Genomic DNA, 14,339 nt, shown 5'->3' on the forward strand with positions numbered 1-14,339 from the left:
TCAATGGTAAGCTTCAAAGTATTACGTAATTTCAATCAGGAAGACTACCTAAATCCTTCATTCATTCATTTATTCCAATCAGAGTTGGCAAACACTCTCCCCCTTTTTTCCAGAGAACCAATCAGAGTTAGCTGTCATTTCCCTCTCTTTTTCAGAGAGACAATCTTCAAGTGACGGGAGTATAAACACATCACCTACTATGCTATTGTGCTACTCACAGAACTATGCTGTATGCTGCTATCATTCCAGTCACTGTGCTTTCTTTCATCCCTCCTCCACCCCATCACCACCAATGTCCAGGCTCCAGAGAGGAACTCCCCAGGGGGACATCCTAATTCCTACGTCCACCCTGGATGTACTCCTAACTTCACGAATGGGAGGAGTTTCTCCATGGAGGAACTCCTCCCATTGCTTACGCCATCGTTTCCATCATGTTTCATGTCATGAATAAAGTTTTTCATTTGAGCATTCATCCTAGTCTCTCTTGATTGAATTAGCACTTGCCAGCTAGCTATGTTGTTGACCTTGTGGAATACCTTGCTAGGAACCAGCTCATCACTGCAGGGCTGACAAATTTTGATGATAAAGTGGAGAACTACAGGGCCACTTCCTTTTTCATCCTTTACTAAAGCCATCAAAGGTTAGGACTGAACTGCAGCAGAAGAATCCTCAGAACATGCACGCAGAATCACAAATCTGCCCATATTAAGAACAGAGGCAGGTCTGAAAATGAAATGGAAAGGCTTCAACAATGCTATATATGGAACACCCAAAAGCTATCGAAAGTGCACTCCTTTTCGAGAACTTTCCATAAATATCCGATACCCCCAGAAGCTTGACAACTTGGCAGACTCGCTACTAGAGCTAGAGGTGGCCAAGACTACTTCCTGCCTGGACTTATCAGCCCGAAGAATCCATCCAGTTGTGGGAAAGCTGCCATATAATCTCCAGGACATTTAAAGAAGAGCATAAATGTAGCATTCCCCCCATTTGCTGTTCATTTGCTATTCATCTGCTGGGTTCATTCTCTCACAACCACACCACCTGGTGTACTCCAGTCTCCCCCCTGCCCCTTCCTCCTCTCTCACCTGGGATTAACCCCCAAACCCATCGGCCCGCTGCCAGCCGCCAAACTCATGAAGCATATGCTAGCAATGTTGATATATATTGTAATTTAATGAAATCAAGGCTGGAAAAAGTTGGAAAAAACTGAAAAACTAAAAAATTATCGAATGTGCTCCCTTTCAAGTACTTTGTGTCAAAGATTACATAACTTAAAAATATAAACAGTGCTACACTGTTCTGTTTGTTGCTTGCTTTTGTCTACAAGGTACAGAAGAATACAAATGAGGCCCCTTTTACAGAGAAATCGGCTTTTCTGCCCCTCTGCCGTGCTACATCTCTCGCTGTCAATTTCACGTGTATTTTTACATTGTTAAATTACTAGCCTTTGACATTGTTACATTATCTACTCTGTTTTGCTGCTTATACCATGGTCTGGGTGAATACTCGATTCTGATTGGCTGCAGGGTGTCCATTAATTCCTGATAATGGACACCTGCTAAGTAGTTCGAGTGAAACTGTCTGTTCACCGTTCTAAATTAATGCGCTGGCTACGTAGTATCAGCCTGTATCTAAAATGAGTAACCATAGCATAGTGTCTCATCCTCTGAACACCACAGGATGGCGACTGTAACACACAAGCTACAAGAAGTACACTGCCCCTCTGAACTTACTGATACTTTGTATCACACATGGTAAGCGATCATCTCACATCCCATTCGCTATTCAACTCGCTACTTCAGGCTGCGGCCGACAGTACACATGGCCTATCTCTTTTGTTCGTGAAAATCTTGATATTGATTTGGGGACAATGACATGGCTGGATAGCTAGCTAGTCTTGTTGTTAAACATACTGTCAAATTATATTTACTGTTTGTCAACCGTACGCAATGTTATTGACTTTGAATCATGCTAGCATAACATTAGCTTTCTGGCTCATACCTGAGCCAAAGGGTTCTATGAGCTGAGCGGACTAGAAATATCTCCCGTTGCCAAGTCGTATCTAAGGTTCGTCCTATTTACTGGAGCAGTGAACAATGTTTCCATTGCATAAGAACCTTATGGGATGGTAATGATTGTTCCAGGTATTAGTCAAACCCTCAGGTGTTACCAGGGAAACTGAGTTATGGCTTGTGAAAAACTTTAGATTTTGATTACAATACACATGACAATATAAATTAATGGTCTTAATTTTTTTTTCTTTGGCAATTGACCATGGTATAAGCGGGATAATGCCCTTCGAGGTGTCCATTATCAGGGACGCTGTGCGTCGGATGGTTCTGGCCTCCCCGTCGTCCATTAATTCCTGATAATGGACACCTCGTCGGGCATTATCTCTTAGCAGCTCCCTCTGGTCCAGAATGTTCCTGCTCCTCCTCAGGACAAGTCCTTTTCCCTCTTTGAAAATATTTTTCAGTATTAATCTGGATTGAGGGAGCAAACATTCAGAGTCAGAGTTAAAAAGTTAATATTAACGTTATCATTCCACTCAGTGGATACTGACTAGCAGCTATATACAGCTAATCTGCTAATCTGGGAAATCCATCTGTATTCCGAATAAAATTAATAACTGTTAAACTTAGTTTATTCCTGACACAGTCGCTAGGTCACAAGGTTCGCATGCCACAAATGATGCAGTCGCGAACCTGGCGACAGACCCAAGAGTGAGAGAGAGCGACAGAGAGTGGGCGAGAGACAGAAAAGAGAGCGAGAGAGAGAGAAAGAGAGAGAGCAACAAAGAAAGAGCCAGCGAGAGACAGAAAAGGGAGTGAGCGAGCTAGAGAGAGTGACAGAGGGAGAGCGAGAGAGAGAGAAGGGGAGCGAAAGAGAGAGCGCACGGAGCAAGTAGGAGCTGAGCGAATCATTGCACTACATGCAGCTCTATATAGTGAAAAGAAAATACTAATTTGTGGCGAATTTGTGGCGGGCAGTGCTGATATTGTGGTGGGCTGCCACAAAGTTGTCTATGGGAAACCCTGCTCCACCCAGCCTGGACAATAACTTGGACCCTGGACCCTAGCCCCCTTAGACCCCCCTTCCCATAACTGGCACTAATAAACTCTTGACTATGTTGCACAGAGATATTATGTGAATCTGGAATATATCCATGGACTTATCTGAATCTGCATTTATTATTTGCATTTATTTGTACTGTCTCTATAGTTTTATATTATGTACATTACCTTTATTTTCTTTTATTACCTCTTTTCTTTTATTACCTTCCTGTATTTGACTTCCTTGGCACTGTTCTGCCAGTTGCTGGCAGAACAGCAGCCATTGCTATTTTAACTTTAGCACCCAGATAATTTATTTTCATCTCTGACCTGCCAGATGTACAGCATGTAGTGCCTCCTGTTGCTGACTTCATATTTATAGAGGATGAGATAACAGTCACTGCCATAGAAATGCCCCAGCCACTTCTTGTCCACAGGGACCAGTTCATTGTCCTCTATCCGCCATACCTGTTCCGAGAAAAGAACAGATTCCATGGTAAAAGCATGGTGCATTTATTGTGGAATGTCATGGGTTGAGTCATTGTTCAAAGAATCAGAGATAGGGTCTATACATTGTTTAACATTGTTTTTTTGTTCCTGACCTCTGCTTCACCTGTTCCATCATCCACCATCTTCTGCTGAGCAGCCAGGTCAGGTCTTGCATGCATGGAGGTGGCATCAAACTTGATCTGCTCAACTTTAGCTGCATACAAGAAGATGACACAGGATATCTTGACAGTATTGTTTCAATTTCATTCATTTTGTTTTGATGGACATTTAAATTCATTATTCAGTGGTTAAAATTATTGTCAGATTTCTAATGTTCTCCAAATAGGTCTCACAGCCTCATAGGTTGTTAGACTTAAAGAGTAATTATGAGTTTCTGTCTGCCCACTGTGCAATAGAAGTGTTTGTGGGCATGTGCACACACTCATAGGCTGTGGTAAAAAAAACAGCTGCATCTCCAACAGAACTGCTGCTGCTAATTTTAACCACTGGAGGGTGAACTGACTCAGGCTTAGTGAGATAAATATGGCACCGGCACATGGGCTCAGAGATATGACTGGCAGTGTTGTATTTAACTACATATTACTAAATACCAGTTTTTACAACTCAAAAAAGTGTTTTAGTATAGAGTTAATCTTTAACATTCTGGTTGGAACTTAGGTCTAAAAGACCCTATAATGTTTACTTTGGAGTTAACAAGATCTGCATTAATATCAGTAGGAAATTTTTACTGCATTCCTTTCTGTTAGTTGGCACCAAAATATAGTTAATTCAGTGACCAGAGCTAAAGGAACCAAAAAATGGCTACACTTTATAAACCTTTATTTATCCAGGGAAAATCAATTGAGCTGCATGCTGTTCTCCAATAACGTATTGCTTCATGTTAATATAGTTCCAGTTGGATAATATCAAATCCAGTATAACCGCAGTCTTCTACTTTGAGCCACTGGTAGCTACCTAGTAAAATCACAGTTTTCTACTGTCAGCCACTGGGAGCTGCCCAGTACAGCAACAGTCTTCTACTGTTGACTCAGCAGCTCAATTGGAGCAGTTAGGGATTCAGTAGCTAGCTCAGGGGTACCTCAACAGTAGTTGCTGAGGGAGGGGATAGTGTTGCTCATTGACTTTCCCCACCCACATTTTCCCAGCCAGTGCTTGGATTTGAATTAACAATCTTCCAGTCACACACTGAAGAACAATCACTGGTTCCAAGTTGCATGTCATTTTCTGGGGTAATAAATAATGTAGCAATAAAGCCACAAACGCCAACTGCGGGGGGGGGGGGGGGGGGGGGGGGGGGGGGGGGGGGGGTCTAAGCACAATTTGAAAAGACAGACAGATAGACAAAACATTACAGAAGGTAGACAGACACACAAGTTGTAAAGATCAGACACGCAGTCTATTAGTTATGGCTAATTTTGTTTTAGCCTGTAACTTCTCTCAAGTTTATCATTTCATTGCAGCCACATTGCCCAAACTTTCTATTGGAGAATATGCTCCGTTATGACTTCGGAAGCCTGGATTTGAAACAACAATCTTCTACATGAGAGGCTGATGTATTGATGTATGAAGGCAAAAAAGGGCCATAAAAAATTGAATTTTAGCAGCCACTGAATATTTTGTATTGAAAATTAATCACAGCTGAATTCATAATATTGAAATATTTTACTTTGAAAACCATGTATCTGAATTTATTGGTTCTGAATTCACCTCTTTGAACTTAAAATATTACATTTCTTGATTTGCAATTTCAAAAGCTGAAATTGAAATATATTTTTTTCAATGTTCACAAATTCAGATCCAAAAATTCAAGTTCCAGAATTTCAAAAAGACATATTCAGGTTGCTCATATTTGATTGGTTCAGAAATTCAAGTCGAAAAAATTCAAATGGAACATCATTCAAATTCGACTGGTCAAATTCAGATCCGAAAATTTGAGTCAAAAAAATTCAGTTTGCAACATCCAGGCTATGGGTAAGCTAAAGCAATAGAGTCTGAATGCAATCAAACCGACTTCTGGCATATCAGAGCATGGTCCGTCAGCCACTTGATCCAGGAAAAAGGCTGTCTGCAGCAGCAGGTCCCTGTCACGTGATCCAGGGACCTGCTGCAAGAGGCGACATTGGATTTTGAAATCATATGAATGTGAAGAAAGTAGAAGGAAAGTAGAAATCGACAATATTTAAAATTAATTAATTAATTACCACCGACCAAAACTTCCAGAACACGATCCATGGGGGATATTATATAAGTCTTAATGGAAAAAATAACACAATAGCCCACAAACTGTAATCTGTTATGTTGTCTGTAATGTGGTAGGTTGCACTGTTGCCTGTCTTGGCCAGAATACTATTGAAAAAGAGATTTTAAATCTCAATGAGGCTTTTCCTGGTTAAATAAAGGTTAAATAAATAAATAAAATACACCATAGTCTCATTTCTTGAACTGTGACCAATTTGCGCCCAATTTGTGACCATGTATTCAGATACATGGTTTTCAAAGTAAAATATTTCAATGTTATGAATTCAGCTGTGATTAATTTTCAATATTAAGTATTCAGTGGCTGCTAAAATTCATTTTTTATGGCCCTTATTTGCCTTCATACTGATGCATTACCTACTGAGCTAATCTCCTGTTAAGACCCATGTAGAACACCTCTCTCGCAGGCCGAAAGTTAAAACTGTTTAGAAATAAAACATGCTTTTCAATGCCTAACAGGAAAATTATTGTACTACTATCTACAATCATGTCTGTCTTTGATTATGGAGACAATCTGTATTCACATGCTGCCCCTTCCACGTTAAAACCACTTGATGCAGTGTACCACAGCACCCTCCCCCCCAAAGTGTGATGGTCTTCTTTGACAAAAAGAAGGGACATACATTGTATTTTGTTCATTTATAAGGCTCTGCTAGGAAAATTACCCCATTACCTCTCTTCTCTAATCACAATTAAATCCAGTAATTATGGAACCAGGTCTCAGGATTACCTAATCCAAGATATTCCACATGTAAATACAGAGCTTGGCAAAAACAGTTTTCGATACTATGCGTCTTACAAATAGAATGATTTGCAAAGGTCTTTGAAATTAGAATCCCTTGTTTCTTTAGAAACCGTGATTTTCCTAACGTTGACTGTAACTGTTTCCACTGATTTGTCTTTGTTTGCTGATTGTTTGCTGTGTGGCAATGTATTAATGAACTTGTATGTTGTTGTTTTTTTTATATCTGTACAGTTGTTTGTTAGCAGGTCTCTCTTGAAAAAGATAAATCTCAATGAGACTTCCTGCTTAAATAAAGGAAAAAAAATATTATTAAAAAACAAAATCAATAGATAAGGTTACATTGTGTCCCAGGGCATTAATTATCATTGGAAACGTGAAAACGTTAAATAAATATGACACACAGTGGCTTTGAAATTATTACCGCTCTAATTGCAGTTATTAGTTTCTATCAGTTTCTATCTGATATGATTCAGTTTAAGATGATCATATGCACATCCCGTAAACCTTTTAGGTGCTGGAGTGTAGTAGAGCTAAAGTATTTAATAAAGGCCATATATTTATTTATTGTAAAACATTTTGATAGTCTTCATCAAGTCAGGATCACCACCTATGATCACCTCATCATTTGAGTGACAAGTGACATCATGGCCAATATTGACTGACAACAACATTTGACTTAAAATTGGATGCAAACAACATCAGGCGCAAGACTGCAGCCAAGGGACGGGGACAGGCCAAGGTCCAAACATAAGAAATGCATGGACAGGTGTGAACTCCAGCTGTCCCCTAGACCAAACATGCCGCATCAGACAAACAGCCAGTTCCAGACAATATACTGCTGGATCAATTATGAGGTGCTGAGAACAATGGTAGGAAGCAATCTAAATTATACATTCTTAGAGCACAATTTAGGCTTTCCTATTTGCTCAAGGACTATTGATAGTGTTATTGATAAAGTAATGAAGAAAACTAAAACAATTCTATTAACAAAATCTGTTTTGGATTCTGCAAATGTCCTGGGCTCCAGTATGCCATCCACATTACAGACTGTATTATGTGTTTTCATAAAGTGAATTATTTTTTATAAACTATTAACTTTAAACTTTAACTTCATCTAATTTCCTACTTAAACCCTGGCACAAAGCGCAACAACATTTGTGTGTATTGAAAAAAGAGAGTTCCCAAGCACTCTTTTGTTTTTACCTACAAATGTAAAATAATAGTATACTAATGAATATATAAAGTTGCTTAACTTTTAGTGACAGTTTAGTTTAAGATGAAATCTGTGCATACGCATGGTTCTTGTGTGAGGCCCATTGTCTTTACCGACTTATTCCTATTCAGAGTCACGGGGGGCCGGATAGAAAGACAAGCTGTTTGAACAAAGCTCACCTATTTTTCCCAGGCTGTTCATGGTTCCTAGTCCCACAGTCTGCCCTTTGATGGTCCAGCTCTGAAATAGCTGCTTGAACAGAGCTGACTCAGCCCCATCATTCACTGTCTGCACATACGTCGAGGGAGGATAGCCCTTGGCCTTTATGTATGCCTGCACAACAGACATGAATTAGTTATAGGTCAATATGGATGCCATTATTTTATTTCTTTAGTTCTTGCAATCAGTAACATCATATGTCATGTGTTGTGAGCTTGTTTAGAACGAGTAAGTGGAAACAACTATGGGAAACATGGATGCTGTTGACTTGCTAAGGCATATGATAATGTAGGGCTGGGCGATATTGACAAAATTCAATAACTTGATATTTTTCAGATATATCGCAGTATCACGATATTGCAGATACATTACTTAAAGGTCCCATATTTCCCTTGCCTCTTTGATTATAAAGGAGTTGGATGTGCTATCTAAACATTGTGAAAGTACCAAAACGCGTGGTCGCAAACTAAATCTACACAATCCATATTAGAACACACAACGGTATGCTCATTATCATTTTTGTAAGAAATAATAGGCTAACAAAGCAGTTGAGCGGTTGCCACTGTTAATTTACTGCAGAGTTTTCCCTATCTGTAGCTGCCGGTGCTGTGGTGTCTCACATTTCACTCTTGAAACAGTTACCCAATCAGAATAGAGGATTGTTAATATTAATGAGCCTTAAAGACACAGCAACAAAAACAGCCTGTTCTTGGTAAGCCTCACAGAGATTGAGAGTGTTTTTGATACATGACACCACACAAACAGCTTTTAATGGACCTCAAGACATAAATTAAAACAAGTGTAGAATATGGAACCTTTAACAATCATAAAGGCAATGAAATTGTGCTTCCTGATACTATATCCTGTAGATACTAAATAGAAGGTTATACCAGTTTAATTTGGATGGTTTAGACTGGATACAGTCAGGAACCAAAAAAAACGAAATGTAGGAAATGTATTTTTTTTTTTACTTGTTCCCACGGCGTAGCCGAGGGCATCATGAGGCAATTTCAGGTCAGGCAGTCAGGCAGTCAGTCACACAGGCAGTCAGTCAGTCAGTCAAGTCAGTTAGTCATCTGCACATCATGTCATGTTGGCGATGCACAGACCAGGAGACCAGCAGCATTTTACTCAGTCCAACAGAGCCTCCCGGTGTGAAAACTAAAGTGAAACTCGCCTGTGTTAGCAGCGGGATTTGTAAACAGTAACCTGATAATATCTTCTGCTGCCCTACAAACTTTAACTGTAACGTTTTTACCTTTTGGTATTTAAGTAATGTTGGTGGAATTATTTAACTGATAACTGTGTCGCAGCGCTTCAGTGCATAGAATTGAATTTAATTGAATTAATTTGAACTTAATTGAACTGAATATACATGCCATGGATCTGTACAGGATCTGTGCTTGTTTCAAATGTACTTAAAGTTTTTTACTGCACTCTTCATACTTCTTTGTAAGAGCCATTTTAGAAAAGTACTTATGACTGGGTGATTGGGCTCTGGATTAACTCCGGTGATTTGGATGTTGGATCTTGTTTTGAAGCTGCTACGGATCTTCTTTTAAGGCATTCTGTTCTTCAGATGTGTATAAAGGTTGGTGGTGTTACCACCTTTTGCTACCGCTTGCAGAGTTCAAAAATCAACTCATTTTGGTCTATGTCACTCTGTTTGAATACAAACCAAGACCATATGACCTATTTTGCATTTATTTTTTGTGCTAAAACTTCACAAGCGTTTTGTTCAGCGTTAGCTTCTTCATCCATAGCAGATGATAGATAACTGGGTTTGTTTTGTAGCTACTCTCTAGGTATGTGTGTCCGGTCAGGCCAGAACTTGAGTCACAGTTTATGCAATAATTTGTATTTCATTATTATAGATATAATTACCTACAAATATATACTGGTATAACTGTATGAATGGTTACCGCCCAGCCCTATGATGATGATCTGAGATGGATGCAAACACAAAATGAGCCCGAGAAATGTTTTTAAAAGGGTATTTTCAGTCAATCAGCCAGTAGATGACAGCAAAGTGACATATAGCATAAAAACAATGTTGAGTATGTAATTTTAGTCATGTCAAAGGACGAGGCTTACTTCTGCTTTATCCAGTGACTCGGAGCACTCATTCTTTGAAGCTTTCTTTCCTTTCCAGATGAAAATTTTCATTCCACCTTGGTCCAAAAGGTAGCAGTCCTGAAAAATCAATACGATGACATAATTGACTCAAATAAATAATGTTGATCTTCTAAATAGAGTAATTAAAAAGGAACCTCTGTATTATATGTAGCTGCAATCTGTATTTCATGCTATATTCATACCACAGGAAAGGGAACTGCACTGGGTTTGGTTCCAACTCAAGAGGAAAGGAACTATACAGCCAGGCTGAGGCAGGCACAGTGTAAATCTGATACTTATCAGTACTTACTTAACATTTATCCAGGTAGTTATATCAATTTCCCCTTCCAGAAAAAAAAACATCAGTCAAACTGATCAATGAGGAGTCTTCCACCTTTAAAAGTAAAGCCCTCTTTACTGCTTCTGAGAACTAACCTCATGACTGAGGAGCTCCTGTTTCAGGGGCTTCACTGCCACTTCTTGAACCACTAGGTTCCCCTGGGCATCTGAGATACTACCATCAGAGAACACACAAAGTTAGACAAGATTTAACAAGAAATGTTTGGGATCACACATTTCTGAGTTAGTTGACTGAGGTATAGTTTTAACTGTTAATCAGGAAAGAGAAAGATAAACTAGAGACTTTATAGTAACTTATTTTTTGTTTAACTAATAAGTGAAGAACCCAGAAGTGACTAACTGACTAAGGCACTAACTGGAAGAGTTTGACACTAGTCCTCAGCTTGTTGTCCACCACGTCGTCAGGGATGATAGAATCTCTGATATCCCCTCTATCTCCGAGATGCTGTTTCATCAGTTTCATGGCCTCTTCCGATGACTTCTCATTGTCACCCTCCACCACAGTAACCTGTGCCCTCCCACCCCTCTCTCTGTCACGGATGTCCTTGGCCAGGGCCATACCCTAAAGAGAAAACCAACAGAGTAAATGAAACCATTAGCTATTAGAGTCCAAACTGTAAAATTTAACCCAAATCTTGGGAAACTTACAGTTTTTAACAATTGCTTTGGCCCAGTTTTCACAACAGTTACAGTGGGCAAAACTCTTAATACAAACAGCCAAACTGAGTTGCCAAAATCTTAACTAAAGACCCCAAATGCTCTGCTTCGATACGAAGTGCACAACTCTAAATCACAAGTTCACTTCTCGGAATACACCCATCTTGTAGTAGTGGTAGAATGTTCCAATGCGTATTACTAGACGTACAGTTCACAAAAACAATTCAACATTTATTGTCAATCATGTCTCATTACTTTGAGTGACAGTGCCCTGGGGTGGCTTTCCTGATAATCATGTATCTTGAAAATAACATACTTCAAACACTAGTAAGAAATTTCTTGAAATTTCCATTTGCGTTTCCCAAAGGATATACAGTATATATATGATGACAAATTTTCAAGAACTACTACGAAGAAATACTTCCTAAAATTTCCATCACCGTAAGGCATCACAGCTTGATTAAAGGACTCATCAATTTTCTGAGCTGAAAGCATAACAAGTCAATTGAAGAATGATCAATTTCAAGCAGTGCCGCCCGGGTTCTCACCAAAACACAGAAATCACAGCACATCACCCCAGTCCTCCACCTTTCCGCTTGAGCTGGAAAGTTTTTGAGATATTTTGAATTATTTGAAAAACACATTTTTAACATCTCCTGCTACACCGTTTGACTGATTACCACCAAAATCGGTTAGTAGCATCTATGGTCCTCTTGCTCATAGATTGTTGATACCACTGTACTTTTGAAGATATTAACTCTTAAAGTCAAAATCTGAAGTTTGGTCGTCATTAGTGAAAGTGGGCGTTGCCTATGACATTTATATATATATATATATAACTCAAACAGAATTTCACCAATCGCTATGAAACTTGGCAATCATGTTCCAACCTTTATGAGGAACATGCACACCAATGATCTGATCCATACAGATCTGACCAGATTTTTTCCAATAGCAGCATTTTGAGTGTACAGCTAGACACAGTAAAGCTGTAAAGTTGGATATTGACACCTTCTAACTTGCTATTACATTGTTCAGTATTAGAACTTGATAGCTTGGGGCCTGATGGCTCAACAGCCTAATATGACAAAACTGACAGTAATCTTAATGCAATTTTACACGTTTGCAGCAGCCATCATTGCTAGCAGCTATATTTAATTAGTTAAGTTTATTATTGAGTGTTAACAAAAATAGTTACAGGTACATACCCTGTATTATTGGGGAGACAATCCCTAGAGGATTCATTTTGGAGTGTCTAGGAGTAATAATAATATAATTAATGGGTTAACTTTATTCATTTCTGATATAAAAATAGTTACGGTATGCAGGCTTTATTATTATTAAGATTAGCCCAGAAGGAGAAATTTTATTATTTGGTGAAATGAAAATAGTTGGGACATACAACCAATATAATTGGGAAGATTAACCCTGGAGTCTTAATGTGTGATTATTGAATGGCTTTTTATTACATTTGACTTAATGGGGCTTTCAAGGATTGGGGAATTTCTGGGATATACCCTTGCTGTTGGCCCCGACAGCATCCTAGTTGTTATTTGTCTTTACTGATATTTGTAATAATGTGCAATAAAAAAAAGAATGATAAAAAAAGAAAGTAAATCCAAATACTGAAACAATTGAATTGCATGTAGATTACATGACTCTTAATAATTTTGTTAAATATTGTTTGCTTATTTATTTGTTTGTTTATTTATCTTTTTTCCCATGTAATTAGTCTTTCAGCAGAAAAGCACTTTGAATATATATAGTCTAAATATATTCTCTATGGCTTTAGAACCATGGTATTGGACAATAAGACAGCATGACATGTCCATATTATTTAGTCCAAATAGGCTTACCTTGAGTCTCTCCAAGCGATTGCTCTTGGGCCCATTCCACTGGATAATGAGGTTACCTAGGTCTAACAAGAAGACATCTCCCTTGTTGAAGCTGCTCCAGCTCATGTCCACCTGCAGACAGGCCGAGTTGTTTGGCAATGGAAAGGCAATTACAAATGAATGATGAATACATTTGGTATCAGATGCAGTCTGTAATAAGTTGACACAGGTGCTTATTGCCTGCTATGTGATAGCAGGCAATAAGCACCTATCACTATCAACTATCACACTTTCTATTTCAGTGTCAGACTACTTCCTGTTTCTAGTGCCACCTTCATGTAACCCTTTTGTGGTAGGAACATGCATTTCTCTCACTTTTTGTATAATGAGCACATATTTGCAAATTTAAAAAAAAATTCAGATCAGGTTGAAATGGGAACAGGCAGATTTGGTGGTATAGTGCCTATTCCTAAAGAATTCTCAATTGAATGTCACTTTATACATACATACAAGTTGCTTTTCCTTCATGTGATCTGTGGTAGATGACAGGCAGAACTTCGACGGAGACATTTCATGTACACATATCGATCAAGTGAACACTGTTGTATTTGTTAACACTTGCTCCAAATGGCTGAAATTTGCATTAAGTCCACTTAAGCTCAGCTTTTGGTGCCACCCTCTCACAAGTATGTTTGGAATTTTTCAACGCTCACCTTCCCACAATCCTCCACAAAATGTCCATGCCTGCTCTCATTCAAATGAATAGGAAACATCACCATGCTTTGCAAGTGTTCTCTGTTTAGTGGACATTCTCTGTGAGTGCATATGTTTTGAAATTTTACCTCCAGATGTCTGTGACTGGCATGTGTGGACTGTGACTTGAGGGGTTTCTTTTGCTTATGCTATTGTTGCACTCATTGTAAGTCACCCTGGATAATACAGGGTTAGAGTACACATGTATGTGTTCATAAATCATGCAAAAGACAGTTTACACTTGTACTGTTGTGTTTAAGTTTTCACAAGGCATGAAGCTCGTAATTTAGGCAAATGGCAAAGATATATGAATATTAGCAGAGTGTCCGAGTCATTTTTATTGTTGTGACTCGCTTATGATGCAATCTTTTCATAGTGCATTTGATTTGCATTGTATTGTTTTTAATGCGCCTTGCACAATGAACCTAAATGTAAACAGCAATGTAGAAAATATTCATGCTTCTCAATTTAGGCTTTAGGTTTCTGTGTATTGGACATTAACCATAATGAACATGGCCTTCATATCACGTTTAAAGGCTTTATTAACTGTCAACTAATATTTCAAATTTCAAGTGTTACAATATTGCCCAATATAACCCTTCATTTTACAGGTCCCTAAC

At 38.7% G+C, this 14,339-nt stretch overlaps 1 protein-coding gene across 1 annotated transcript in view; it reads right to left on the reverse strand.

The window, feature by feature from the left end:
• Positions 1 to 14,339, reverse strand: part of vil1 (villin 1) — a 63,474-nt gene that overhangs the window by 32,538 nt on the left and 16,597 nt on the right. Inside the window, exons 6-12 of the mRNA XM_071520148.1 lie at positions 12,988 to 13,098; positions 10,831 to 11,036; positions 10,550 to 10,628; positions 10,094 to 10,192; positions 7,960 to 8,113; positions 3,659 to 3,759; positions 3,387 to 3,524 (exon numbers count right to left, since the gene is read on the reverse strand). Coding sequence (XP_071376249.1) covers positions 3,387 to 3,524; positions 3,659 to 3,759; positions 7,960 to 8,113; positions 10,094 to 10,192; positions 10,550 to 10,628; positions 10,831 to 11,036; positions 12,988 to 13,098 — 888 coding nt within the window. The remainder of the gene's footprint in view (positions 1 to 3,386; positions 3,525 to 3,658; positions 3,760 to 7,959; positions 8,114 to 10,093; positions 10,193 to 10,549; positions 10,629 to 10,830; positions 11,037 to 12,987; positions 13,099 to 14,339) is intronic.

Source organism: Centroberyx affinis, unplaced genomic scaffold, assembly GCF_046629955.1.
Source record: "Centroberyx affinis isolate AG114_WGS23_722 - 3 ecotype Tasmania unplaced genomic scaffold, CSIRO-AGI_Caff_v1 ptg000773l_1, whole genome shotgun sequence".
Taxonomy (NCBI): Eukaryota; Metazoa; Chordata; class Actinopteri; order Beryciformes; family Berycidae; genus Centroberyx; species Centroberyx affinis.